Source organism: Coptis chinensis, chromosome 2 (genome assembly GCF_015680905.1).
Source record: "Coptis chinensis isolate HL-2020 chromosome 2, ASM1568090v1, whole genome shotgun sequence".
Taxonomy (NCBI): domain Eukaryota; kingdom Viridiplantae; phylum Streptophyta; class Magnoliopsida; order Ranunculales; family Ranunculaceae; genus Coptis; species Coptis chinensis.
This window is the reverse complement of record NC_141457.1, coordinates 28,048,890-28,074,107: the sequence shown is the minus strand read 5'-3', so window position 1 is coordinate 28,074,107 and position 25,218 is coordinate 28,048,890. Positions and strand designations below refer to the sequence as shown.

Here is a 25,218-nt window from a genome sequence, read left to right as displayed (position 1 = left end):
TCACTGGAGAGAGTGTCAGCTGAATGTGATTTCTTCTTGAACTTCCTGCTATTCCTTTCATTCCAGATACCATATACTGTGGCACAAACAAAAGTTTTGACTATCTCACTAGTCACCAATCTTTGCTGACTAATTCGTATAATACTCTGTAGGATGTTCACTTTCAATTATTCATCTGGTAACTGTGCTACCACTTCATTCCATCTACCATTTGTGATCAATTCACTCACTTTGGCGTCATCTAGTAAATCATGCAACAAGTTTCGAGCTTGATTATCATGGATCAGCAGCTTAGATGACATCCAGGGATCATGCCACAAGTTAGTCCCCTCACCATCTGCTAGCAAACATCGAATGAATTTTCTAGCAGTCTTTCGGTGTTTGAGAATGCATCTCTAGGCCCAAGAACAATCTTGCGGTATCTTCATGGTCCAAAAGTGCTTACTCCTTATGTGATACTCCCAGGTCCACTTTGTCCATAAAGATTCCTCTTTACTCGCCACTTTGAAGACTAGCCCACAATATGTAGCTTTGTTCCACACTCTCGGATCCATAATGCTTAACCCTCCTTCGGATTTGTGTAATCTCAGTTTCGCACGACTGGCTTTATGCATCTTTGTTTGCATGGACACTCCAGCCCAAAGAAACCGGTTGCACAACTTTGCCACCTTATCAAGAACTCCCATAGGCAAGATAAAGGTCTTAGCCCAATAGATGTGGAAAGAAGAAAGAATGGATTGTATAAGCTGCAATCTTCCCGCATAAGATAAAGCTCTATTTTTCCAATTTGAGATTCTGATTGATATTCTTTCAATCAAAGGCAGGCAGTCCTTTGAGCTTATTCTCGCAGAGGTTAGAGGTAATCCGAGGTACTTAACAGGAGGAGTAGTCTTTTGAATCCCTAGCAAGTTAGCAAGCGCCATTCCATCATCCTCTGTCATACTACCAGTGAGCATAGCAGTTTTGATGGAGTTAATTTTGAGCCCTGTAAGATTGGAGAAGCAATCAATGGACTCCTTTACTGCAGTAATAGACGCTTCTTCCCCTTTACATAAAAGAAGGACATCATCTACAAAGCTCAAATGAGTGATGACAAGTCTTCTACACTTTGAATGTGGGTGATGACAAGTCTTTTACACTTTGAATGTGGGATAATACTTCGTGAGTTCAGACCCTGCTTTAAGAGACCCTCCAACAATTCCATGAGAAACAAACAGATATCTCTTTGCTGGAGCCTTCTCTTGCCTTTGAAATATCCTTGTGGGCATCCATTCACCAATATATAGAGTAAGAAGGAGAGGTGAAAGACATGACAAGCCATTTGATAAACTTTTCGGGAAACTCAATTTTTTTAAGGACTACTACCAATGTTTCCTAGCTGATTTGAGATCATGTTTCCTAGCTGATTTGAGATCATTTTATCTTAAGTTTCTTGTCATCTTCTATTTTATTTTTTTCTAACCTCATTTTACCTCGACACATGACGCCTGACCCACTAAAAACAAAATAACTTTTAACCTATTTAATATGGAAAAAGAAAATTAAAAAAGTAGCGTGACGCGGCAATTTTATCCTTGACCTATAAATACCATTTTTTTGTAGTCACAGTATTTCCAGTCTTTAGAAAGAAAAAATAATAAAAAAATGGGAAACTGCTGCTCTGACGACAAAGGCGGGTGGTCAGCAGTAGGTGGCGGCGCAGCAACTTCCCATAACAATCTGACCACCACTACAAATGATTCCGTCGACTTCTTTTTAAAGTCACGTGGTTACCAAGCTCTCTTCACTCAGATCGAGGTCTGTCGATCTTTATATTCTTTGTCTGTTATCTACTTAATAAGTTCAATGTTTAGGAGAATCAACTTCTTTTGGCTTGATATTGTGAATAGGGATAGATATCCGTTATGTGAGTTGTTTGTGAAAATATTCTAGGGTCTGGAAAAAATATAACTGAATGGGAGTTTTTTTTTCTGATGGTCACACTTGTTTGGAGGCAACAAGTGTATGGGAGAGTTTCATAATAATAACTGATTTCTTTAAGATTTATTGTTTCTCTAGTTTTCTTCTTAATAGTGTAAGTTCGATCCTGGATATAAAGATTCCAATATGCTGTCCAATTGTTGAAAGTTATTGTGGAAGTTTGTGGTTGAATAAGTGCACGGGTCTGGTCCAAGTGTTGGATGATATATGGAATTGAAGCTGCGATGCAACGATGCCACACTATAGTTGGCCCCATATGTTGAAGGCTAGTGTTGACGCTATGGGTGAAATCATGCAGTAAAGATGATGTAGAATATGAGTTCATAGGCGTGCGCCTATAGCTCAAGTCCAAGCCCATGGTCGTGTTATGTGTGTGCAATTAGGAGTCCTTTAGTTATTATTTGGCACATGTCTAATTTCTATTGGTCTACTGTTTTTAGGGTTATTATAAATAAGGGCTTGTATTTAGGTTTTGAGTTAGTTGTGTTTGTGTTTATGAATTATTGAGTGAGATTCAAAATAAAATGTAAGGCTTTCTTAAAGTGTAGATTTTGATTAAGTGTTGTTTCCGCCGCTTCGATCTACATTAAAATAAGTGTCCCTAATCTGATTGGCACTGAAGTTGTTAGAGTCATTCCTGGAGGCATTCTTCAACTCCTTAGGTGCTATCACTCTATTAGTCTTCAAAAACATACTGAACATAGCGGAAGCGAGAAAAGTTCAATTATAAACTCGAAGACGATAAATTGAGAAAGGATTTGTATTTGGTTGACAATGTATGTATTATTGAATACTGAGCATAAAATTTGTTTTTGTACCTCCTTATATAGATAACTCCTACATAAAATTGGTGATACCATTTTTATTAAATTGGAAGCTTGTTTTAAAGAAGTAATTAGTTTCATTTGTATTATGTTTCCCAGTTAGATTTGGATTAGCTATGTGTGAAAAAAATGAAGGCCTTGAAGCCCCACTTAGTCTTTAGTTGTTATTAATTTTGAGAATTAATTAAAATTGGTTATGAAGAGTTCCTTATAGAAACTCTAATTTATCTTTGAGCAGACATTATTGAAGCTTTCGCCAACAAGCTACATCACATGCTTTCATAGATATCTTTAAAATACTATCCTAGTTCCATTAGACCTCAAAATAAACGCTTCTTGAGACTTTTATTGTTGAAGTAGACACGATTTTTATTTTCATAGTGAAATACAGATGTTTTATACAATTGACTTCTTCCACTGCTTTCACTTTCCTGTTTTCCTTCCTTTGGTGTCTGAGGGAACTGCTTGGTTAATTGTTATTTTCTGCTAGATACCTACAAAACTCTTCCTCCGTACTATTGTTTCATACCCTATATTTACCTGATTTTTCTACTGAGTTTTCAAACAAATTCTTTAATTGTTTAGGGTATCCTTCCCACATCACTATCGCAGCTTGTATAAGTTACTCACTAGGATCGAGAGGTTCTTTTCACAAAGTTTATTCTCTATATATTCATTGTTCTAAACAGATTATGCACTCATCCAGTATAGGGCTTAGCTCTCTGAAATTTCGTGGACCATGTGCTTCACCTGCTTATCTGAGATTGATCCGTAAAAATATATCTTTAAAGTTTTGACCTTTTTCTTTGATAGTCATTGACCTTTGCTATGTTCTTTTCTTATTTGTATCTGGCTTGATTCAAAAAATTCTTGGAACAGCTATCATTTTCCGCTTCAAACTTGCAAGATCGGGATGTGCTCTCTAAGGTTTGTATGTTTATGTGCACACATATCTTTCACACCTTAATGCTTCTACTAGCTTCTTTGTGTTTGCCACAATCGCTAAGTAACAGGAAACTTGATTTAGTTGGTGCACACCAATCAATTTAAGTCTTTTTTGCTTCTTGGTTTGAATAACTATTACATCATGATGCTGTCATCATGGGCTATTTTACATCACATATACGTAGATTACTGGTGATAAATCAAATATCTGGTAACCCTGTTTCATGTCATGTGATGGTTACTTTATGAGGAACTAGTGTATTTTCTACATTCTCTGGTAAGTGCTCTTCATTACTAGCTTCAGGAAACCCTGTTTTTTATATTGTTGGCAAATGTCAATAAGTTGTTTGATATATCCTCTTCGAAAACAGTGTAAAAAATCTTCATGTTTCTTTTCTCGTGTCAGTTGTGGGTTTTCGATCAGTATGCATCTACCATTTAAGTAGTATCCAGTCAGCTTCTCTGTATCCGAGCAAGTTAGTGACAAGGTATCTTACACTATCCTTTTTTCCCCCCTTGTCTTTTGGTCATTAGAGTGATCCAATGGCTGTTCTTTATGCGAAAGGAAGAGATGGCAAACTTGAAGAGCTTGGTCGCACTGAAGTAGTATTGAATTCACTAAATCCTGTGTGGATTACGAAATATGTTATTTCCTACCATTTTGAAGTTGTGCAGAATTTAGTGTAAGCATTTTTTCCCCATTGTTAGTTAATTTGTCGCCTCAGTACTTTCTTTCTTTCCAATTTATTTTCATATATTGATCATCATTTATTTTAATCTGATTGTTATGCACATTCCCACAGGTTCCATGTGTATGACGTTGACACACAGTTTCACAATGTACCAGTAAAGGTACATTATATTACTGTTACGAACTTACAATATGATTCTTGTTTGTAAATGCCAGTCCTTCATTTTGCTTGATCAATTGGAAAATCAAACACAGTTTGTTAGGTTCGTTCATAGTCTTAAAAGCAAGCACAAATTTATTGCCTTTTCCACTTTAGAGTTGATAGTTCCCTTTTTGTCTTTCCAAACTTGTTTCTGCTTAAACTTTAGAAGCATGGAAGTTGTGTGTATATACAGGCTGTTGATTTCGCTGGATATTGCTCTACGTAAACATATTTTTGGGAATAGGGAACCTACGCATCTAGCCATTAAGGTAGTTCACGGATGCAAACACTGATGCGGCGGCTCGACTATATCTAAAAAAAAATAGGACGTGGACAGAACCTGGATGCGGAAATTAAATAATGTGTTATTATTTTTCTTGCCTAATTACTAATTAGGGTTATTTAGCTTTAGGTCCTCCCAATAATAGGTGTATTTGCGTTGGATCCAAAGTTTTTTGTTTATTAGCTTTAGGTCCTCCTACCGTTAATTGACCGCGTTGACCGTCATTGACCAGGTTTGACCGTCTGTCGTGGTGTGTCTGGTGTCGTGAACTTTCAAACTGCCCTAACTACTCCTCACTTTGTGCACGTGCCCAAACAAAAAACTCAAAATCTTGATTTCAATTTACCCGATACGTATTGTAATCCTGACTCCCCAATCCAACGACTGCTGAAATTCCAAAAAAAAAAAAAAAAAAAATATATATATATATATATATATATATATAATTTAAACAATTTCATAATTGAGTCGACTCATCATCTTCTCCAATTGAAGGAATTCAAGAACCCATAAACAACACCATTAGTGTGGGATTATCTAAACACCCATAATTGGTGATTAAATTAAAACTCTGAAATCACCTTTATATCTAAACCCACAACTCTAATTAATCACATCTCGACACTAAATCAGTGAGCTCCAACTGGGAAAACACACTGATGAGAACTTTGGCGTGAATGGGACCTTTCCAATGTTTTTCCATGAAGCCGAACGAGTGTCCACACCTCAGTTTCTAAATTGGTGTCACTACCGAATAATACATGTGAAAACAGTACTTAAGAACTACACATGCCTCTAAAAACATTTTCCACCAAAATAATTACACGTAATCAAATTCATTGACCTTTAACACACGCCTTAGCAGTAATCTTCCCATCTCTTCCACACATCAATTCCTTCAACCCATCTACCACATAAACATATATCTTGAAATCCAAATACGACCTATACCCACGTTCAGGCCAAAATACCAATGCCCCATTATTAATAAACACAAAATTTTTGAGACTGTTAATTTCTTTTTTCTTGTAAGTGCAAGACTTATAGATTAATCGAGTGATCTTGTTATGAAGAATGTTGTGATTATTAATAGTAATGCACCGATTTGGTGTGTTCTTGTACATGGCGTTTGAGTTTGAATGGTTTTGATGGTGTTGTTGTGGAAGAGGCTTCATTGCCTCATCATTACACACAAAAATTGTTTCTTTTGAATTTGGTAATTGTTGTTCTCGTCATCCTTTTCATACATTTGAACAATGAGTATTAGATCAGGGTCTTATCTTTAGTTTTTGGAAATAATAGCAAGATGATGAAGCTGCTCAACAGAAACCATTAGATTAGAACTCTCGGATTTTGACACGTGTAAGTGAAATTGAATTTATTTTTGTTTTGTTTCTATTTCGTCACGTGCAATGGGTGTGAGGGGTAATTACGACAATCCACAAGTTCAAAACATCAATCACACCTCCACAAACAGTCAATGACAGTCAACGCGGTCAACTAATAGTAGGGCAACTAATAGTAAGGGGGACCTAAAACTAATAAACAAATTTTTTTGGATCCAACGCAAATACCCCTATTATTGGGAGGACCTAAAGCTAAATAACCCTAGTAATTATTTGTGTACTTTGAATTTTTTTACGATTATACAAAATCCAGTTAAATTGGATTTGACCTAATACCATTTATTTTTTATGTTTTCTATTTTCAATAATACATAAAATGTATTCTGGACATTTATTAGTATTAATAATGTAGTTGAATGCAAATAGATGAGTTAGATTATTATTTTGCAAACTCGTCAGCCCAACTCCCCAAGTCCCCAACCAGCACCACGTGCACACCATTATCCAGAAAAAGAGAGAGACACCGCATCCACAAACACTTTGACTATTGTACTACCCCATGTGTCCCTAATCCAACGAGCCAGATCCAATTTCTTAACATCCCAATCCAATGGATAAGGTTCATCTTCTCAGTTATCTTCTTCTTCGTTGTTTCCACTAACTGCCCACCACCAACATCTCCACACACCACCACTACAAACACTCCACCACAACTCGATCTTCTCCTAAAACTTAATACTTCAATAACTCCAAACACAAACCTCACCTCCAATTCACCACCACCACTTCCCCCCACCTCTTTTCTGACTTTGGTTTTATATTTGATCCGCATCCTGACTTTGGTTTTATATTTGACCCGCATCCTGACTTTGGTTGACTTGTGTCCATTGCAATTGACTGCGTCTTGACCATGTTGACCGTGTTAGAGCCACGTCGGACGCGGACACAGGCCTTTGATAACTGCGTCCGTGTATTAGAGGGTAGTTGCAGTTGTTATTCTTCTTCGTACTTATCTTAGTTATCTATGCAAGTTTAGATTAGGGGTATGGTTACTCTGCCTTAATTTGTATCTTACGGAATTTCTTTGCTTGAGTTCAGTTACAAAATATATGCATGAAAGTGTAGTTTTGAATTTTTGATATAGCACAGAGATTATTCTATTAAATTGTAGGAAATTTCGTGAATGCTATGTGGCTGAGTGTTTTGTTGTTGCTTAGTGTGATGTTATTATCATTATTATTGTCATTTAAATAGGCGTGCTCTTACTAGAATATATAACTAGAAATTCCAAAATGTATGCAGATGCTGAAACTGGAGGAGCAGCAATTTCTTGGGGAGGCAACTTGTGCTTTGTCTAAGGTTTGACCTATTCATAATTTAAATTGCGGGTGCCTTTACTTTGTAAAATACTTAAAAAGTTAGAAATATCACTTTGATAAGTATGGAGTAGAATGTCCATATTTTCTATATAAGTTGCTTTTGAGTACAACCATCTAGTTCAAGTTTTTGATTCATACTCTTCGCTTATGTGGCCCAAATATTATTGCAATCAACTCAACAATTTGGTTTGTAGTTTTCATAATTTAATTTTATCAGTTATGTGTTGACGAAACTTATTTCAATATCAAGAGACTGAAAGAGAAGAAGAAGAAAGAAACGGAGAAGAACCTTATTTACGCTAAAGGGTTAAAACCTTAAGGACTACATTGTGAAGAAATTGTGGAGAAAGGAGAAGACTGCTACTTGTTGATATATTACCCCAACACTAATGCCTATACATAGAGAGGCATACGAGAAAACCTAAAATGAGATATTCTTATGCTACTAATGTGGTCCACAACAAAACTAACGGTTCCGATGTCATTCTCTAATCATGAATGATGATAGAAAGAAAACAGTTTTTCTTTAACGTGATCTAATCACTTTATGGTTTTTCTTTTCTTTTCTTTTCTTTTTCTATATGCATGTAATGGAGGATATCTCATCCTTATGTACCTATCTTTAATTATATTAATAAAGTTATACTTTAACGATAAAAAAAAAAAAAAAAATCATTGAAGCTGGAATGACCTTTTCTGAACCAGTTAATATTTTTTTTTGGTCGACACTCGACGCTTATCTTCTGCAATCTGGAACATTGAGCATATTATTAACAGAGTAGACCTGTATACTTGTCAATAAGTACTAACCACGAGGTTAAATTTGCTTTCATCTCTAGTTGAACTCTTTATTTGTGTAAACCTTCATTTTGGAGTTGCCGATTCAGTAATCAGTGATTCAGTGTCTGATTTGTAAGAAAAGAAAAAGCAGTTACCAGCTTTTGTCTCCATATTGTTTGTTTTGAAGGCAAATGTTTCTTACATATACACCACATTCCATCTTTTTATCAAAAGGCATGTGTATTTATACTTTTTATGCCTTCTCTTGCAGATTGTCACCAAACCAACTCGATCGTTGACATTAGATCTTATCCATAGAGAAGAATCCAACACATCAAGTTGCTTTAAAAGCATAGGAGAACTTACTGTTCATGCTGAAGAATGTATTGGCTCCAAGACGGTTACAGAGATGATATTGAGGTGTTCAGATCTTGAATACAAGGATCTCTTCTCGAAAAGTGTATGGATCCTATCTTTTAGTTTTCATCATTTCTTCATCCTCCATGTTGCACCGATATAGGATTTGGAACTGATGCATGATCAGATTCTCTTATAGGACCCGTTCCTCGTAATATCAAAAACTGTGGAAAGTGGAGACCCGATTCCTGTTTGCAAGACCGAAGTGAAAAAGAATGATCACGACCCTATATGGAAGCCAGTATGCTTAAACATCCAGCAAGTTGGAAGCAAGGTATAAGCGAATCACCGCAGTAATTAAGCTTTTCTGTGGTGTTGTAACCATGGACCTGCTCCTTTCTGTGTTATTTCAGGTTTCTTTTTCCTGACACATTTGTCATCGTTTAAGCCAGTTACTGTTTAGAAGAACGTACCCTAAATCGCACCAATTGGACCATCTTAACCAAACTTTCTTTTGGCCGTGTTAACATAAATTTCATCTACGCAATTCTACTTTAAAGATTTAAATGGCATGTACCGTCCACACGTGCAACTGTCGGGGTAGATGATAAGTGGACTAACATTCAACATTCAACAATCATTACTCATTAGTATGTGCAAAACATGGCTTCCATATGACTGGGGACTTTTTGCGGACCACATTGAATATGCTGGTGTTTTTTACTCTTACGGTTTCATGATTTTTGCTAATATGCAGGAAAGCACATTATTTATAGAATGCTTCAACTTCAACAGCAATGGCAGACACGATTTGATTGGGTAAATGGAAGACTACCATTTTCATTTTTTATAATTCTTAATATCTATCTGGTATACTTGTATTTTAATTTTGCTAATTAATTTTCTTGATCTCCTAGGAAAGTTCAGAAATCATTGGTAGACTTGGAAAAGCTTCACCATGATGAACAAGGAGAAAGCTTGTTCTTACCAACTCTAGTTGGACATGGTTACCAAAACAAGGTGTTGATTGTCGGGTCAGTTGTTTCCGCCCATTCATTTTTTCCTTGATTGTAATTAAAAAGCTTTCTAACATAATCACAGGTTTTAAAGAGTCACTTCTTTGTGGACAAATTTTCTGAGAGTGTACAAAACACTTTCTTGGATTACATTACTGGTGGATGTGAACTAAACTTCATGGTGGCTGTTGATTTTACTGGTAATTCTCATGGCTTTTTTACTGTATTGAAGAACTGGAAATGAACTTTTTCTGCCCGTATGAAATGTTATCCATGTCATCTCAGTTTTTTTAGACGATTTCTTGGGTGCAATTTTTTTTTTTTGGATTAGATCTCTTTGCTTGGAAATAAACTTAAATGGCAGTGAGTTTGATAAGTGTTCCTTCCTACCTAGAGATCCCTTTTACTAGATCCAAATGTTGACTTTAAACTATGGATTTGTGGTCTCGAATCATTTGAATAACATATGTTTAATTCCGAAAATTAGGATTATTAGTTTCTAAATTTGAATTAGAAGGGTGCCGGCAGTCCCCATATCGCCTAACTTTTCTCGCCTCGAAAGTTCCGTCCGTTGACGGGTCGTACTTAGGCAGCTTCTAAATTAATTGTTTATTTAGCTATATATTGAGTTGTAGGCCTTTGGCCATAGTTAGAGTTGATGAGTACTAAAGTTTGAGTGTTAGAGAAAGGTTTTCTCAATTGAATTCTTGTGTGAGAGTTTGTGTTCTTCGCGAGGAACAAGGTTGTCGAACCCATAAATTGACATAGGCTTTGGAAATCCTTGGTGCAAAAAGTTGAAGTGGACCATGTGACTGAAAAAGACAAGTACAAGCAATCAGTGTACCAGATCAACTAGACAGATAAATGAGTGAATTACAAATGTGCCCCTATTGATGTGAATGTTAGTAGTTAATAAACAATAGTACTAAACATTTAGCATCAAGGGCCAAACCAACTACACATACCATAATATCCATAGATGTTAAACAAAGTACACACTACATAATAAATGAGGTGAGGCAGGTTGCAACTAACTGAATTAAGGCATAAAAGTGACTATGTTTACTACACTATTTCTTTTACACCTAAATCTGAGGGTTCCCCTCCCCCCTCCCTTTTTCACCTTGGATCTGCTCAATATCATCATTTCATATACATCCAACGCCAGGTTTTCTGCTGTGTGCACTCAAATACCAAAATCTAATTCCTATTTTCTCGTTTATCAGCTTCAAATGGAAATCCCCGTCTCCCAGATTCCTTGCATTATATTGATCCTTCCGGGCGACCCAATTCATACCAAAAGGTAAGAAGTTGGTTCACTAAATTGATCTTGTGCTGGTTTCCTATTATAAATCTTGGACAAGTAAATGAAGAGCAGAAATTTTCGTAGGCAATCCTAGAGGTTGGAGAAGTTTTGCAATTTTATGATTTGGACAAACGGTTTCCTGCCTGGGGATTTGGCGCACGACCAATAGATGGCCCAGTCTCACATTGTTTCAACTTGAATGGAAGCAGTTATCATTCTGAGGTGATGATTGGTGAAACATTTTTTCGATACAAACATGTTCCCTGTATGGGTCTCTGTTCTACGTTTTAGAGCATTCCCTAATGTGAGCAAGATTTGTTTCATTTTCTCTAGGTTGATGGTGTTCAAGGAATCCTGACAGCATATGCAAGTGCCCTTCCTAATGTGTCGTTAGCAGGCCCCACGCTTTTTGGACCTGTGATAAACAATGCATCCTTAATAGCCAGCCAGGCTCTTGCCAATAATCAGCAGAAGTACTTCGTTCTTTTAATAATAACGGTATACGTGATAACAGAATTTTATTTCTATTCAGTAGACAGTAACGATTAAGGAAAATGTTGAGAAATACCATGTTAAAAACCATGCTATATTTTAGAACTGATACAGTTTAATTAAGGGTAACTTTTAATGCATTAGTGATATTAGAAACTCCAAATGGTTAGCAATAGAAAAGTCTTCTTGACATGGTTATTGATGTATTATGTCTCTAGATTTCTGTTATTGCGTCTTCCCTCAAGTTATCTAAATTGTGTTGTAGGATGGAGTGATAACAGATCTCCAGGAAACAAAAGATGCTCTTGTGAAGGCATCGGACTTGCCATTGTCAATTATCATTGTTGGAGTTGGTGGGGCTGACTTCAAGGAAATGGAGGTAGCTAATTCTTACAGTCCATTACTGCTACAATAAGTAGATTGGGCTACATAGTTATAACGTGAGCTTGTATTGCACCATTTATGTTGATTTTATTTCTGCTTGGCAGGTATTAGATGCAGATAAAGGAGACCGACTCGAAAGTTCAGCCGGACGAATAGCATCACGTGATATAGTGCAGTTTGTCCCGTTCCGAGATGTGCACAGTAAGTTGAATATAATATCTTAGAGTAGTATGTCTTTTATTAGCCCCCCTTGTCACCTTGTAATTCTAGTCAACTTATTCGTATAATATTATAATCTAAATTGATTTACATTGGTTAGTCACTCCTTTTATTTAACTTTCAGGTGGAGAAATCTTGATTGTTCAATCCCTTCTAGCAGAATTACCTGTGCAGTTTTTAACCTACATGAGGAGAAGAGATATTCGTCCACAAAATTGTTAAGTTGAAATTGTACATATCACTTATTTTCCATTTCATATTCCATTTTTAGAGCTCGTGGTTGGTTGAGTCCATGGTGCTAGGCACCATCTTTTGAGCAAGATTCCGTTTCGGGGTTTCCCATTCTTTGAGGAGATCTGGTCTCACATTTACAGTACTACTGTGAATCAAAGGGTTCACAGCCTTCGATCGACCACAAGGGCCACATCATGTCCACCTTGGTTCAATCATAGTTTATGAGGCCATCAATATACCACCAAAAAGGGGGAGTCTTTGGAAATTAAGAACGAGGTATTGACAGGTGTATTCTTTTGAATCCGACTCAATTGCTGACTGAAACTTGCAATCTCCGTTCAAGGTTGGTGTCAACTTTGGACAACATTTGTGCTGTTCCAATTTTGTATTTTTCTCAAAAGACATGTATGTTGCAAAAGGTGTAATTTTCTTTTTGCCGATGATAATTAATTGAACACGAAGGGTTAATTGAGTGGAAAAGTTGGCAATGGCTACCAAGCATTTCACCTCTTTAAAAAGGAAAATTAACAAATGTGGATAACTTTATATATAGGGTTAACTAGTATTACTCCCCCACTAGATGAGCCAATTAGAATTTTTCCCCACTAGATGAGAAATTAGGGTCTCTCTCCTAAATACACAAAAAAAAAAAAAAAGTCAAAGTGGGTTGACCGAAATTTTTTTGTGTGTATTTAGGGGGAGACCCTAATTTCCCATCTAGTGGGGGAAATCCTAATTGGCTCATCTAGTGGGGGGCTAATACTAGTTCACCATTATATATATATATAACATAATGATGAAATGTGATTCTCTTAGTTGCTGCCTTACATTAATCTGTCGGCTGTGACAAAAGTTCCTTTATGTTTCTGGACTGTATAACAGTTAGGGCAGGGAATCGGGTCGGGTTTGACCCGAATCCGATTTGATCCGAACCCAAATAGTTTGGGTTCGGGTTGATTTTTATATCTATTTACTTATTTGGGTCGGGTTCGAGTTGATTTTTATATCTATTTACTTATTCGGGTCGGGTTCGGAGTCGGGTATGTCGGATTTGGATTCGGATATATTTTTTGGGCTTTTTTTGAGTGTTATCCGATTGGATTAGTCGGATATAATCGGGTTCGGATATTAAATTTCGGATATAATCGGGTTTGGGTTTGGGTTCGGGTTCGGATATTTTGAAACTATTCGGATTCGGATATAGTTATATCCGACCCGAACCAGAACCCTGCCCTAATAACAGTATAACTGGACGTACAAACTTCGTAGGACCTGATTACTCCTTGTAAGTTGTAACTCCTTATGTATTGCCGTATAAAGCATACTGAAGTTTCGTGTGAGGCAAACAGTTGAGTGACATGTTCCACTAAATCACTTGTTGATAAGGTGTGTTTTACTACTAAAATGTGATTACAAGAGAGACTAGTACAAGTTTATACTTTGCATGTGTCTTTAACTCTGCTCGGAACAAGGATTCCACGAGTAAACTCGAACTCAATCCTCATTTCTCATTTATGGGTGATGGGCGATGAATACATTTCAATTTGTACTTTCTGTGATTAGTGGTAGTTTCTAATTCGAGAAACTTGCCTTTATCAATTCAACTTAACTCACGGAATGGGCTCTACTGTGTTCGAGTATTTTATGATGGAAAACCTAAAACCAAAAGTTAGAAGTTTCAAGGCTATGTCACTATAATATGATGATGTATAGAAAGCTCATGAAGGTTGCCATAACTTTCTCATGACTTCGGCAAGTGACATTATAGTCTCTTGAATCTTGATTGGTTGATTCTGATGAGATTGTCTAATACCTAGATGATAATATGGTACGTTCTTCCTAATCTCACAATAGCAGCTTCGCAAAATTGCAATGTAATTGACAATCCTCAGGAGTCGATCACCAGAGAAAGAGAGCGGTGAAAATGTAAAGGGAAAGGGGAGGGGGCTCGGGGCATTTTTGTTGGTTGAAGTGACTAAAGTTCGCTGTGTCAATGAAACACACACAAAGTGGGCATTAGGTTTTCCATGCCTCCCCTCGGTAGCTCAATATTATCCAATGAGATCGAGTAGAATTAGTGGTTTCTTGCCACTAACAATTTCTGCAAGGATGAAATTGGCAATTTCACCTGCAAGACATAAATGTTTCATTATTGGTTTAACATTAACAGTTGTTACGCGAGGGTAAAAGAGTTACTTTGTTCACCAACAGTCAAACAAGTGAAACAACCATAGCGAATCAACAATTCCATGTAACTTAGTTATACCATACGGCTAGCTTATAACAGCTATTAGTTCAAAACAACATCTTATTTGCCAATTCAGTTTAGTCATTCAGTCAATCAAATGAATTCAGTTCAGTTTTACCAAAACCCTACCTAATTCGAGTCTAGATATCCTGACAAGTTAAATCCTGTAAGATGAGATTTTATTGGCAGCAACATATCTGTTACAATGGCTGTGTACGTCGAACCAAAGTACATAGTAACAACTCCCACTACCAAGAAAATACTAGGCATCCACATGCCAAAAATCAATAAATGAGCCAAGATATGACTTTGAAGAGAGGTTATTCTACTTGAGGTTTTTGAGTAACCAAAGAATAGAAGAAATAAGTATAAAATAAATTATATAATCCAAGTAAACCTACATATCGACAAATTTCTGAAACAATGAAAATACCGAGTCCTTGTACTTCTATCCCATCATTTTCTTTCGCTCCAACAGCTACTTTCCCAGTTCGTGAAGGATGAAATTGTCCATTTGCGATTCGAAGAGAATCACGACTAAGAATTTAGTTTGTTACGCGACACTCAGCAGCATCTGCGCAGATGTGTTACCTGTTCCCTACGAGAAGGATACATGTGCAACTATGTCACACACAATCTGAACTCAATTTGGCAACTACAAGATAAGCACCACCAAAATCCAAAATATCCCACTAGGCACAATAAATTGCACCATACCAAGAAATACATGAAATGATGTCTGGTATTTGAGGCATGAATGAACTTATCCTTTACACTTTTATGGTGGCATATAAAATAATAGCTAATGTGTAAACATTGAATGGTACCTGTGAATATTGGAATCAGGTGCTTAATGGAACTGAGAGTGTTCTTCCTGTGGCTCTTGATAGTTATAGATATGGCTGTCATCTTTGTCGGTCATCATATGCAGGGGCTGCTGTATGACTGAGTGAGGGAACAATAACTTAAGCCGGAAGGCATCTACTCCATTCAGGTAATACCGAAAGAGCCTTTTTGCCCTGATAAACCCAAGTCGTCCATACAATGCAAGGGCTCCTTTATTCGTAACTTCAGCTTCCAAAGTTACCTGCAGAGAATAATAGTATGATCAATAGAGGTTTCCTTTGACATGGAGTCAAACCAGAGACTAAGAAAGAGTGAAAGACAGTGCAATGTGTTTCTGTATCATTCCATTTAAGAAGTAACTTCTATTTAAACGGCTCAAAATGTTGCATGACGCAGCCTTTCAGCCCCCAAAAGATAGAAGCATATACTAGATACAGCTGACGCAATGAGAACCGCAGTAAACTTCAAATTCCTAAGCAACATAGAAGTTACCTCTTCGCATCCCGATTCCATCATGACTTGAATTGACCTAGTAACTAGTTCTGTTGCTGCAATACCACAAACTCTAAAATTAATAAAAACCAAAGCAGATTGTATTATGGAAATGAAGTTAGCTACAATAACGACAACAGTGGACCACATATATCTTCTATAAAGTGAAACGAAAGCCATATTACAGAGAAAGTTTCACCCAATTTGACATATAAGACCAAAATATACAACACCAATATCGGACAACACCCTCCACTCTACAGTCTACAGCAGAGGCTGTCCTTACTTAATCATTCCTAACACCAAATGACTAATAATGCCATAAAGTAGGTAGTTTGGCGTATCTTGCATGGATCTGTTTGAAAAAGTGATTCTCGAAGTAGTAGTTCAAGATTTTAATTCGGTGCATAATTCAACGGATCCATCAAGTATGGTGCTTTAGATTCGTAATAAATTTATATAGATATAACATACTAAATTCTCCAGTTATAAACTATTATAAATAACAAATAGCAACACACTATTTCCACTGCACACCAAACTTATAATTACAACAAAAAATAACATAAAGAAAAATAAATTTAACATCTAGATCACTAGATCACCCAATTCTTCAAGCTCAATGGGAATCAAGAAATAAGCTAAGTTACATTGAGACGGATACGTGAGTCTGTATCCAACACAGATACGAAGTGTCTCACACGGCGAAATACAAAAAATAGAGGTTTATAAAAAACAATATGTGCCCATGTGTTTCCGACATGGGCACGTGGATACGTATCCAACACGGATTATTTTGAAAGATGGTGTGTCCATGTAACATAGGAAACAAGTGAAGATGAAGGAAGCATTGAAACCTAGGGTCATCACTAATCCGCTTTCTACAAAGATGAGATAATTGGTTGACCACATACAAAAGGTGTATCTTACAAAATTTCATTTCCTAAATAACTAAATAACAATTGCATGAAAATTAAGATACATAAATTAAAAAAGAAAAAAGAAAAAGATATTACCAATTCCTTTCCCTCTATAAGGCTTGATAACAACAAGCATTGCAATGTACCCTCTAAAAGTATTACGATGTTCACCCATCTTCGAAACAATAGTTCCAATACAATTCCCCTTATGAAAAGCCTGCAATAAAAAACACGAGAAACCAATCAAACAAATGCCAACCCGACACTTGAACATTCAATCTAAAAAAAACAAATCAAGAAACAACAAGTTTCTTACTAGGAAAGAGAGTTGAGGCCATATGTAGACAAAGTATCTGTAAGTGAAAATTGAGTAAGGCTCACTTAACTCCTCGTCAACCAAACGCATGATAAGTGGTAAGTGGTGTTCTCCTTTGTAGCTTACGTACTCTATTTCTGATGCCTCGAATGCAACGTTTTCTTCTTCTTCTTGTTTTTCTGTTGCCTCTTTCTTTGCTGCTGGCGTTTCCATGTTTTTTTTCCCCTTCCTTCTTTCTCTCTGTGTGTCTTCGATGTTAGCAGACAAGATGGGCTTTTCTCGGCCCAAGTTGTTGTATTATATTGGGCTTGGGCTTGTAGGAAGGTCCATGGAGAGAGAAGGGTAATTTTTAGTTTTACATTCTGGACCCCACTCGATTAGAGCCCATTAATAGCGACTACGAACAGACTTTGTAATATATTTTTATGTTCAAGTGTAGAAGCTGCTACACAAGTCCTCAATTTTAGCTTCTACAGAAATCATGTATTACAAGTGCTAAATATATTTGGGGGCCAGGGGGTGTGATAAGTGCTAAATAAGTGATATGACACCTATTTGGCACCTAGTAGGCAGGCTACCTATATATGAAACCCCATTGGACTTGTTCTAATGATGAAATCCGTATATATATCAGCCCTATCATAGGTCTTATCCACATTATCATATTGACGTACTTGGCCACCACTTGCAAATGGCAGTGTCACCTTAAATATCAAATTATTGATATGACTTGGCATTAGGGGAAGTTTATCAAATTGTGCTAATGGAAATGGCAAGTATGACAGCAACTAAGCTTAAAGTCGCTTTGATGCATGTAATGTCATCTATGCTCTACGCGATCGTAATTTCAGCGAATTTCTTAAACATAATGCTATTGTCAAAGCAAAGCTTAATGATGTTTAGTACGTAAATCTATGAAATCCTATTGTTTTCTATTTTCTTAAACAGAATGCTTTCGTCAAAGCAAGCTTAATGATGTTTAGTTTTGAAAAATTAAATCTTAGCTAGCTAGAGAGTTTAGAGTTTAGACCCGTTAAAGATGAGAACTGGGAGCCAGGTAAGTGGACAAAGTTGTGGCGCGTTGCTAAATTTGTCAAAGATATTGGTGTGACTTGCATGTGCAAGGGATTAAGACCCTCCAAAGTGGTCAAATCTAAGACTTTGAATATGTTGAAGGTTGCACATGTTGCACCTGACAAGGTCAGCTTCAAAATGGTCGATCTATTTTAAGTGCTGCTCATGTATATGCCTTTGTCGGAAAAAAAAAAAAAAAAAAAACTACTTACATGCATGAATCTAGCTTAACATAAGAAAAGCAAAAATATAGTGAACTTGATTTAGTTAGTTAGGTTCTCTTCATTTATCAGATTTTGTAATTGAACTTCTATTATAGATTTCTTTAGGAAGGGTAGGGAAGGGAAGGAAAAGGAGGGAGGAATATTAGAACATTCACAATCAGTCGTATGTGATATGAGATGGGATATGATAGATGCATGTGGTAGGGTGTTTGCTGAACTACCTTAAGTGGTTCTTTTTGTTGAGGAAGCACATCCATGTGACGTCTTGTTTGCTTGCAATGTTTCATTGTACAAGAGGTTGGCGCCCATTGGATCCTCACTTGCATTGGGCCGGAAACCATGCAGCTACCCTGGAAGAAAACAGATCGATGTTACAAATATATATAAAGTCATACTCATCGCAAATGATCATCAGATGGTACATATTGACTTTGCATTCAATTCCTTGAATTGGCTACATTTATGACACAACGATCAACTTCATTTAGTCCTCAAGTAGACAGGAATGTCAATGGATCAGTTTATATATATCTTGATATTTGTTAATGGCCGGATATATAGGATACAAGGAGGAGTCAAATACATACCAATGAAGTTATGAGATCAGTAATCAGTTATGAACTTTTAATGCCTTCGACAAGCTAGCTTGGTCCGGTCTTACCCTCGCCTCTTTGTGGGGCATGCCAGGTTGGTCCCCGACGGCATGGGTGCCTAGCCTCTAGTGTATAACTTAAAGTGCAGTGGCTGGTTTTAGCTCCCATAGAAATCCTATGTAGATATACACAATTTCGTCCATCATAAACTTGGTTGCCTCCAGTGCTACTGGTCGCCATCTGGTTACTCGATCTGTGTGTAAGAAGAGAGATCATCATCAACATGTCCGGCACATGCATATCATTAATCAACTAACTCGATCAATACTTAAGCCATCCACATATATACAAGTTAATCAACATATATACACGAAGCTTATCATATGATTAATAACAATATAATATTAAAAAGTACAGAGAGAAATGAGTAAGGACTTACGTTATTGCCCATGAACTTCTGCATATTCTTGGTGTTGATGGCGAAATAGTACATGAGTACTATTGGTACAGATACGTATAGCCCAAATTTTGCTATCTCCAAATCTCCAATACACGTTTCAAGACAAAAAAACATGACTTTAAATCGTAATGTATGTACTGATCACCTTGCGAGAGAAACTCTTAAAAGTGGGGTAGATTTGTAAGTAGTTTGTATATATTAATATATGAGTACCAAACATTTTGCTGCAAAAAGATTTGATGACTAACGAAATTAAAAAGCGAAAAGAGAATGGCAACAAACTAATCAAAGCTTTCTTGCAGCAAAATGCACTCATCAATTGGTAAGAAACTACTCTATGAAAATAATCCAATTTCAAACTCCAATCCAAATTAAAGAGTGTTCATCGATCTTAAAATAGCTGCAAAAAAGAGTGTAATTGATTGTCTTTCGAGATGTAACATTAGCTATATTGCTAGCTAGGGGGTGTACCGGCCTCCTAAAGTATGCTTTTGTTGGTCTATATGCATTGAACATATATGCATATATTTATTTGTTTGTCTATCTAGGAACGTAAAAAGATCGAAACCTGGTTCAGAAACCCTGTGTTATTTTTTGGTAAAGAACAAATAGTGTAGTTCCTCTGCGCGCTGCAGGGATTAAACCTGTACAAGCTCGCTCTTGTATCCATTGTCAAAAATTCTCGCAGGTCTTGCATATCTCGTAACAGTTTTTTAAGGTTGATTAAAGAGGTTGCAAAGCCGGTTGCAGTTAATATGCTCTCAAAAGGACAAATATACGTGGCTAAAAGACATAAACCAAAGACTAAAAGAGTTCAAAGCCAAGCAGCAGGGGAAGTAAATAATGCAATAACATGGACAAAAGTAGGAAGGAAGTGAACGAACGAAAATGAAACTGAAAATGATGGGACCATCTCACCATCAATAAAATAAGATTCTTCTCTTCAGTTTTCACACTAGAAGTCTAGATTTAGATAAACTCCCACACCAATAAAACCCTTGGACATAACCCTACATTTTCTTCTCTCTTTTATCTTCTTCTAGCTCTTACCATTCTTCAAAGCCCCCATTAGACACTTATTCTTTCTTATGTCTTTGTTGTTCTTCTTGGTTGTTTAGAACACTAATAAGTCTGTCTGACCCATTTTAAGTTTTTCCAAGATCTAACAACAGTGTGATCCAGTGCGTGGATATTAAGCTTAATTATTTTTCATGGAATAACTGATGTACTGGTTTTGCTTCGTGACGTGACATACTAGTATAAAGGAATAATAAGTAAAGCATATCTCGGTTGTGCAAAGCTTTCAAAGTGGATCGTAGGCATGGGAAAAGGCCTCTTCCTTCCGATGCTTCGGAAGAGAAAGCGGAAGAGAACAACTTAAGCTTTCCAAGCTATCCCTCCCTTCGGTCGGACCAAGACATGACGGCCATGGTATCTGCCCTTGCTCGTATCATTGACACAGGTCAAGACAATCCGTCTAATGCGCAAGGTGACGTGGTGCCTGCGCCGGAGCCTGCCTCGAGGGAGATAGATCCTTCACACCTGGTGCAGGATCAAGGTACATCATTTTTTCAACCCTTGGTACCTAGTCAGTAGTTATTATCTTCTATATATAAACCTACCTTATCATTGAATAATGGTTACGTGAGAGACACAAACTGCTAGCTTATTTTCTTGACCATCTCTCTATATATATACTAATTAAGACTTCCTAACTCATAACCAAACTAAAGGTGAAGAATGTTAGGTACAAGCCATTGAAAGTGATAACCTCTAATTTTGTTTGTCTTTTTGACAAAGAACAAGGAACTAATAATTAACTTGTAAGCTTTGTCCACACACTAGATGTAGTAGTTTGCACCAAGAAGATAAATATCAAGGTATTTATTCCCAATTTGTCATAGTCAGCCACCATCTTATCTTCACTTCTAGTTTAGTTTTCATTGATCGTGTAATTTGTCTATTGTGTTAATACAAGGAACCAGTGCATAAATGCTTTCGATTGTTCCCTCATGGATAGGGCGGTAAGAGACGACCTCTATATATGTACAGATTATATTCGTCAAATGTCAATTTCCTAACCTCCGGCCCCTACCATGAAACACAGACAGACACACAAATGAATACCTATTTCAGTCGAAAGTCTCTATACATACATTAAGTTCATTCCTATTGTTGAAGTTCAATAATTTCTCAAATATTTAGTTTCAATTCCTTTTTTCCATTGTACCCCCATTTCTGAAATCAGGTGCATTAGAGTGATGCTCTAGAATATGGAACATTTCCTTTCATAGAAAACACACTACTACGTTGCCCACTATTATACACCATTTTTGGTAGTTGGCTCATCTTTATGTAGTCGATCAACAAACAGGAACACCTCAATTCCGTTCCAAACTGGCAAAAGTGGTGTAGTGACACTTAAAATGTTGATATTTTAGAACAGTTTTCAATTCCATGGAATCAAACACAGCTCAAATAACATTCTCATTTTAGTCTGATAATTATTTAATTCTCATTCTGCCTTCGGATCTTCTTGTAGAAGGATTTTGGAAAATAGATGAGCTACAATAACTACAATACCATCTTTCAAACATTGAACTCTCTAAGAATTTATAGTTTTAAGTATTAAAACAGTACAATCATAAAGTGCATATCCCCCAGTGTTAGTCGCATGACTATTCAATCCGTTCTATTTCAGATTCTCAGTAGGCTACATTGACTTATAGTATGATTGTGCATTTGTTCCAAATGAAGTCAAGAGGCTAAACCTAGTATTCATTTTCATAGTTTGGCCGGGTTTAACGTAATGCCAACCTTTTGTACTTGACCTATATGCATTTTTTAGTTTTGGAAGTACTCTGATTAAGGGTCGTTTGCTCTCTCTCCGCATGTTTCTTTCTAATTGAGAAGTTTCTTATATATCTATAATCTATTCTGGATTGGGATTGGTAGTTCCAGCCAGTGTTTTGCGCTCTGCTTTGAGTTCCTTATGGGGTCCCTTGTCACTTGGTCTTTTTCTCATAACACTTTTTATCTAAACAAATGATTCCTTCGCCTAACAAAAGTGACTCAATCTTATGATACATGCATGTAAATTAAGGGACCCAAACAAGAAGACATTATAGAGGAGTTAGGCAGAGGCCATGGGGCAAATGGGCAGCTGAGATCCGTGACCCGAAGAAGGCAGCTCGGGTTTGGCTTGGCACATTCGACACAGCTGAAGCTGCAGCCGTAGCGTATGATGAAGCTGCACTCAGATTCAAAGGAACCAAAGCTAAACTCAATTTTCCTGAAAGAGTTCAAGGGAGATCTGAGTTGAGCTACTACTTGGGTCGTCAAGATACAAACACGGTAGTGGAGCGGGTACCGGACTCTGTTATTCCACAGCCTCCTTTCTCTCATGATGCATATCCTGGCCTTCTTCAATATGCACAACTTCTATCTAGTAGGGATGAAGACGTACAGTATGTCACGCCGAATTTTTATAATAATCAACAGTTTGTTTCATCGTCAACTTCTTCAACAATGTTGTCACCTTCATCCAGGTCTTCAGTAACATCTGATCATCAACAAGAGTTTCGTACATTTGGCGGATCTGCTTCCGGCTCTGAACATTTTGAGCCTACCAGATCAAATAAGGACAGAAGACGACACTCCTGATGAGAGTAATTTAACGCCAAAGTGTCTGTGTTATTAACTTACAAGCAAGAAGATAACGTGAAACGGCAATTGTAAGCTTATTAAGTTATTGCATGGGACTATTATTTTTGGTAAAAAATTCATGTCCCCTTGAGCATTTACCCCTTTTTTCGATTAAATTCAAATGTGGGATTTTATGTTGCAGTACAAATTGTTTTTGCTTCGAGTGCCCTTTCCTTTGTTAACAGATCTCTTCGAAACATGGAAATTCTCAAATAAGTTGACAATTTGACATATATAAAATTTGGGGTCAAGTGCAAATCGATCATCACCCAGTTTAATAAAAGTAGGATAGTAGGCTGTTACAAGGGCATTCCTAATGTAAGGTGAGAGCGAGGAAGCTATGTTTAGGTGAGTGAGTGAAATCCATCCCGATGTATGTATCGATTATGAATGTATATGTTAGGTGCAGGAGTTTTCACAAGGTTCCGTCCAGGAAAATGCATGATTGCCAGCCTTGAAACTCTGTAAAATTTGTACCTCCCTGTTTGAGCAAAATTGGTCATGCACCTGATATATTTCTGGTCAGTTAGATTAATTTTGAAAATCTAAGACCTTTATTAGACTCGAAAATTTCATCCCATGAAATGGTCTTGTGCAAATGGTCTTGTACTAGGAGTCTAGGATACTGATTTCATACTATCCGTCTACCCCACAAATGGTCTTGTGCAAATTTTTGTTGACCATTGGACGCTAGTCACTATGATTTGTAGTATCCTAGTATGAGTCAATTTATGAGATATCTAGTTATCTAGACATTCAAGTGGTTCGGTCACTCCACATGTTTAGGCGACAAAATGAGGGAACTCTGCACTAATTCACTCTAACTCTATAACGAAGCAGGACGCACAGAAAAATGCAATCAATTGGCGTGAGATGATCAGATGACGTGGAAATAGTCTTTCTCGCACGTTTCAGCGTGCATGTATCTTAGAAATGGGCCAAGCGATAGGGACTGCCATACCATGCTTTCGGCTACAACGTCAAATTTTGCGGCTGTGGCTTTTGGCCAAATGCAAGTGCAACCAATAATATTTGCAGAGATGCGGAGTTACTGAGTTTCATGCACTGCGCGTGATTCGACGCACTTTTAGCAGTACAACTTTAACGTTGGAAGTAACACCAAAAGAACACCAGAAAAGTAAGGAATGCCATGAATATCATCATCAAGCAAAATGAATATGGATCTTCTTCATTCATTGTGGTCTCATGCTATTGGTAGGGTCTGGGATAATGCAAAATGCGTAACGTTGCTTCATAAGGTTAACTTTTTACTCCTTTTTAAGCTGCGGAGGCCCATGAGCTTGCTGGGTAGACTATCAGGACATAGGATCTCTTTCAAGGTGTATTGCGCCTCTAGATAGTGAACTCGTTCAGTATTAAGTTTTAATGTGATAAACCAAAAAATATATGGTGGTTGTACGGTTGATTAAAAAAAAAAAATTGGAGAACGAGAATGGTCCTCTAGAAATGATGATAACTTATCGTTCTTTAACCAAAAAACGAAGATAATAAATTGATAAACCAAAAGCTTTCGTTTACAAACCCAAAAACGGTCTTTTATAGGCAACTAACCCTAATACAAGACCTGATGTAAAATACTAAACAGTGCATGTGTTAATCAGAAGGCCCATAAGTTACTGAACTGAAATAACACGACCTAGACCTGATGTAAAATAAGACTAATCCTGTGCCCAATTTGTTGCATAATCAATTCGTTGCACATCTAGGTCTTCTTCATCCAGTTTGTTGCATAACCTGTACTGCATCAGGAAGAAACTGCGGTTGAATCGAATAAGAGAATAAGAGGCGGAGGAGATAGGAGAGATGATGGTTGTTCAATGATATGGTATGGTTTCCATGGACACCTTTCAACCACTACCACACCCAAACCACACACCACTG

General features: G+C 37.0%; 3 protein-coding genes across 6 annotated transcripts; 2 read left to right on the top strand and 1 right to left on the bottom strand.

Moving 5' to 3' along the window:
• Positions 1–1,609: 1,609 nt before the first annotated feature.
• On the top strand, positions 1,610–12,939 carry LOC147515629 (protein BONZAI 1-like). The gene is made up of 16 exons (XM_086588515.1): positions 1,610–1,797; positions 3,684–3,731; positions 4,284–4,432; positions 4,553–4,601; positions 7,574–7,630; positions 8,702–8,890; positions 8,987–9,121; positions 9,545–9,606; positions 9,705–9,807; positions 9,889–10,003; positions 11,030–11,106; positions 11,194–11,331; positions 11,443–11,607; positions 11,867–11,980; positions 12,090–12,186; positions 12,329–12,939. Exons 1-16 carry the CDS (start codon positions 1,645–1,647, stop codon positions 12,424–12,426), a joined length of 1,749 nt encoding a protein of 582 aa, XP_086444641.1. The 5' UTR covers positions 1,610–1,644; the 3' UTR covers positions 12,427–12,939.
• An 860-nt stretch (positions 12,940–13,799) lies between these two features.
• ATMAK3 (Acyl-CoA N-acyltransferases (NAT) superfamily protein) lies at positions 13,800–19,333 on the bottom strand. 4 transcript variants are annotated; one of them, XR_015210771.1, is made up of 8 exons: positions 19,146–19,286; positions 18,780–18,908; positions 17,261–17,500; positions 17,041–17,161; positions 16,025–16,080; positions 15,514–15,773; positions 15,120–15,284; positions 13,800–14,566 (listed from the first exon to the last, which is right to left on the bottom strand). XR_015210771.1 is itself a non-coding variant. In XM_086588512.1 (7 exons), exons 3-6 carry the CDS (start codon positions 17,471–17,473, stop codon positions 15,537–15,539), a joined length of 627 nt encoding a protein of 208 aa, XP_086444638.1. In that variant the 5' UTR covers positions 17,474–17,573; positions 18,780–18,908; positions 19,146–19,333; the 3' UTR covers positions 14,849–15,284; positions 15,514–15,536. The 4 variants fall into 4 exon arrangements, 3 of the variants coding, with proteins under 3 accessions (XP_086444638.1, XP_086444637.1, XP_086444639.1); XM_086588512.1 differs by lacking the exon at positions 13,800–14,566 and having other exon boundaries at positions 14,849–15,284; positions 17,261–17,573; positions 19,146–19,333; XM_086588511.1 differs by lacking the exon at positions 13,800–14,566 and having other exon boundaries at positions 14,849–15,284.
• Positions 19,334–20,476: 1,143 nt separating this feature from the next.
• LOC147515627 (ethylene-responsive transcription factor ERF113-like) lies at positions 20,477–23,464 on the top strand. The gene is made up of 2 exons (XM_086588514.1): positions 20,477–21,169; positions 22,715–23,464. The coding sequence occupies exons 1-2, from the start codon at positions 21,031–21,033 to the stop codon at positions 23,272–23,274; spliced, it is 699 nt and encodes a 232-aa protein (XP_086444640.1). The 5' UTR covers positions 20,477–21,030; the 3' UTR covers positions 23,275–23,464.
• The last annotated feature ends 1,754 nt before the right edge of the window (positions 23,465–25,218 follow it).

Excerpts from the sequence above, each read along its gene's own strand:
- LOC147515627 (XM_086588514.1), top strand. The coding sequence starts at position 21,031 with ATGACGGCCATGGTATCTGCCCTTGCTCGTATCATTGACACAGGTCAA. Across the intron at positions 21,170-22,714 it reads ACACCTGGTGCAGGATCAAG|GGACCCAAACAAGAAGACAT; the intron begins GTACATCATTTT and ends ATGTAAATTAAG.
- ATMAK3 (XM_086588511.1), bottom strand. The coding sequence starts at position 18,899 with ATGGTTTCCGGCCCAATGCAAGTGAGGATCCAATGGGCGCCAACCTCT. Across the intron at positions 16,081-17,040 it reads TTATAGAGGGAAAGGAATTG|CAACAGAACTAGTTACTAGG; the intron begins GTAATATCTTTT and ends GTGGTATTGCAG. Across the intron at positions 15,774-16,024 it reads TGGAATCGGGATGCGAAGAG|GTAACTTTGGAAGCTGAAGT; the intron begins GTAACTTCTATG and ends TATTCTCTGCAG.
- LOC147515629 (XM_086588515.1), top strand. The coding sequence starts at position 1,645 with ATGGGAAACTGCTGCTCTGACGACAAAGGCGGGTGGTCAGCAGTAGGT. Across the intron at positions 11,981-12,089 it reads CTGACTTCAAGGAAATGGAG|GTATTAGATGCAGATAAAGG; the intron begins GTAGCTAATTCT and ends TCTGCTTGGCAG. Across the intron at positions 12,187-12,328 it reads CCCGTTCCGAGATGTGCACA|GTGGAGAAATCTTGATTGTT; the intron begins GTAAGTTGAATA and ends TTTAACTTTCAG.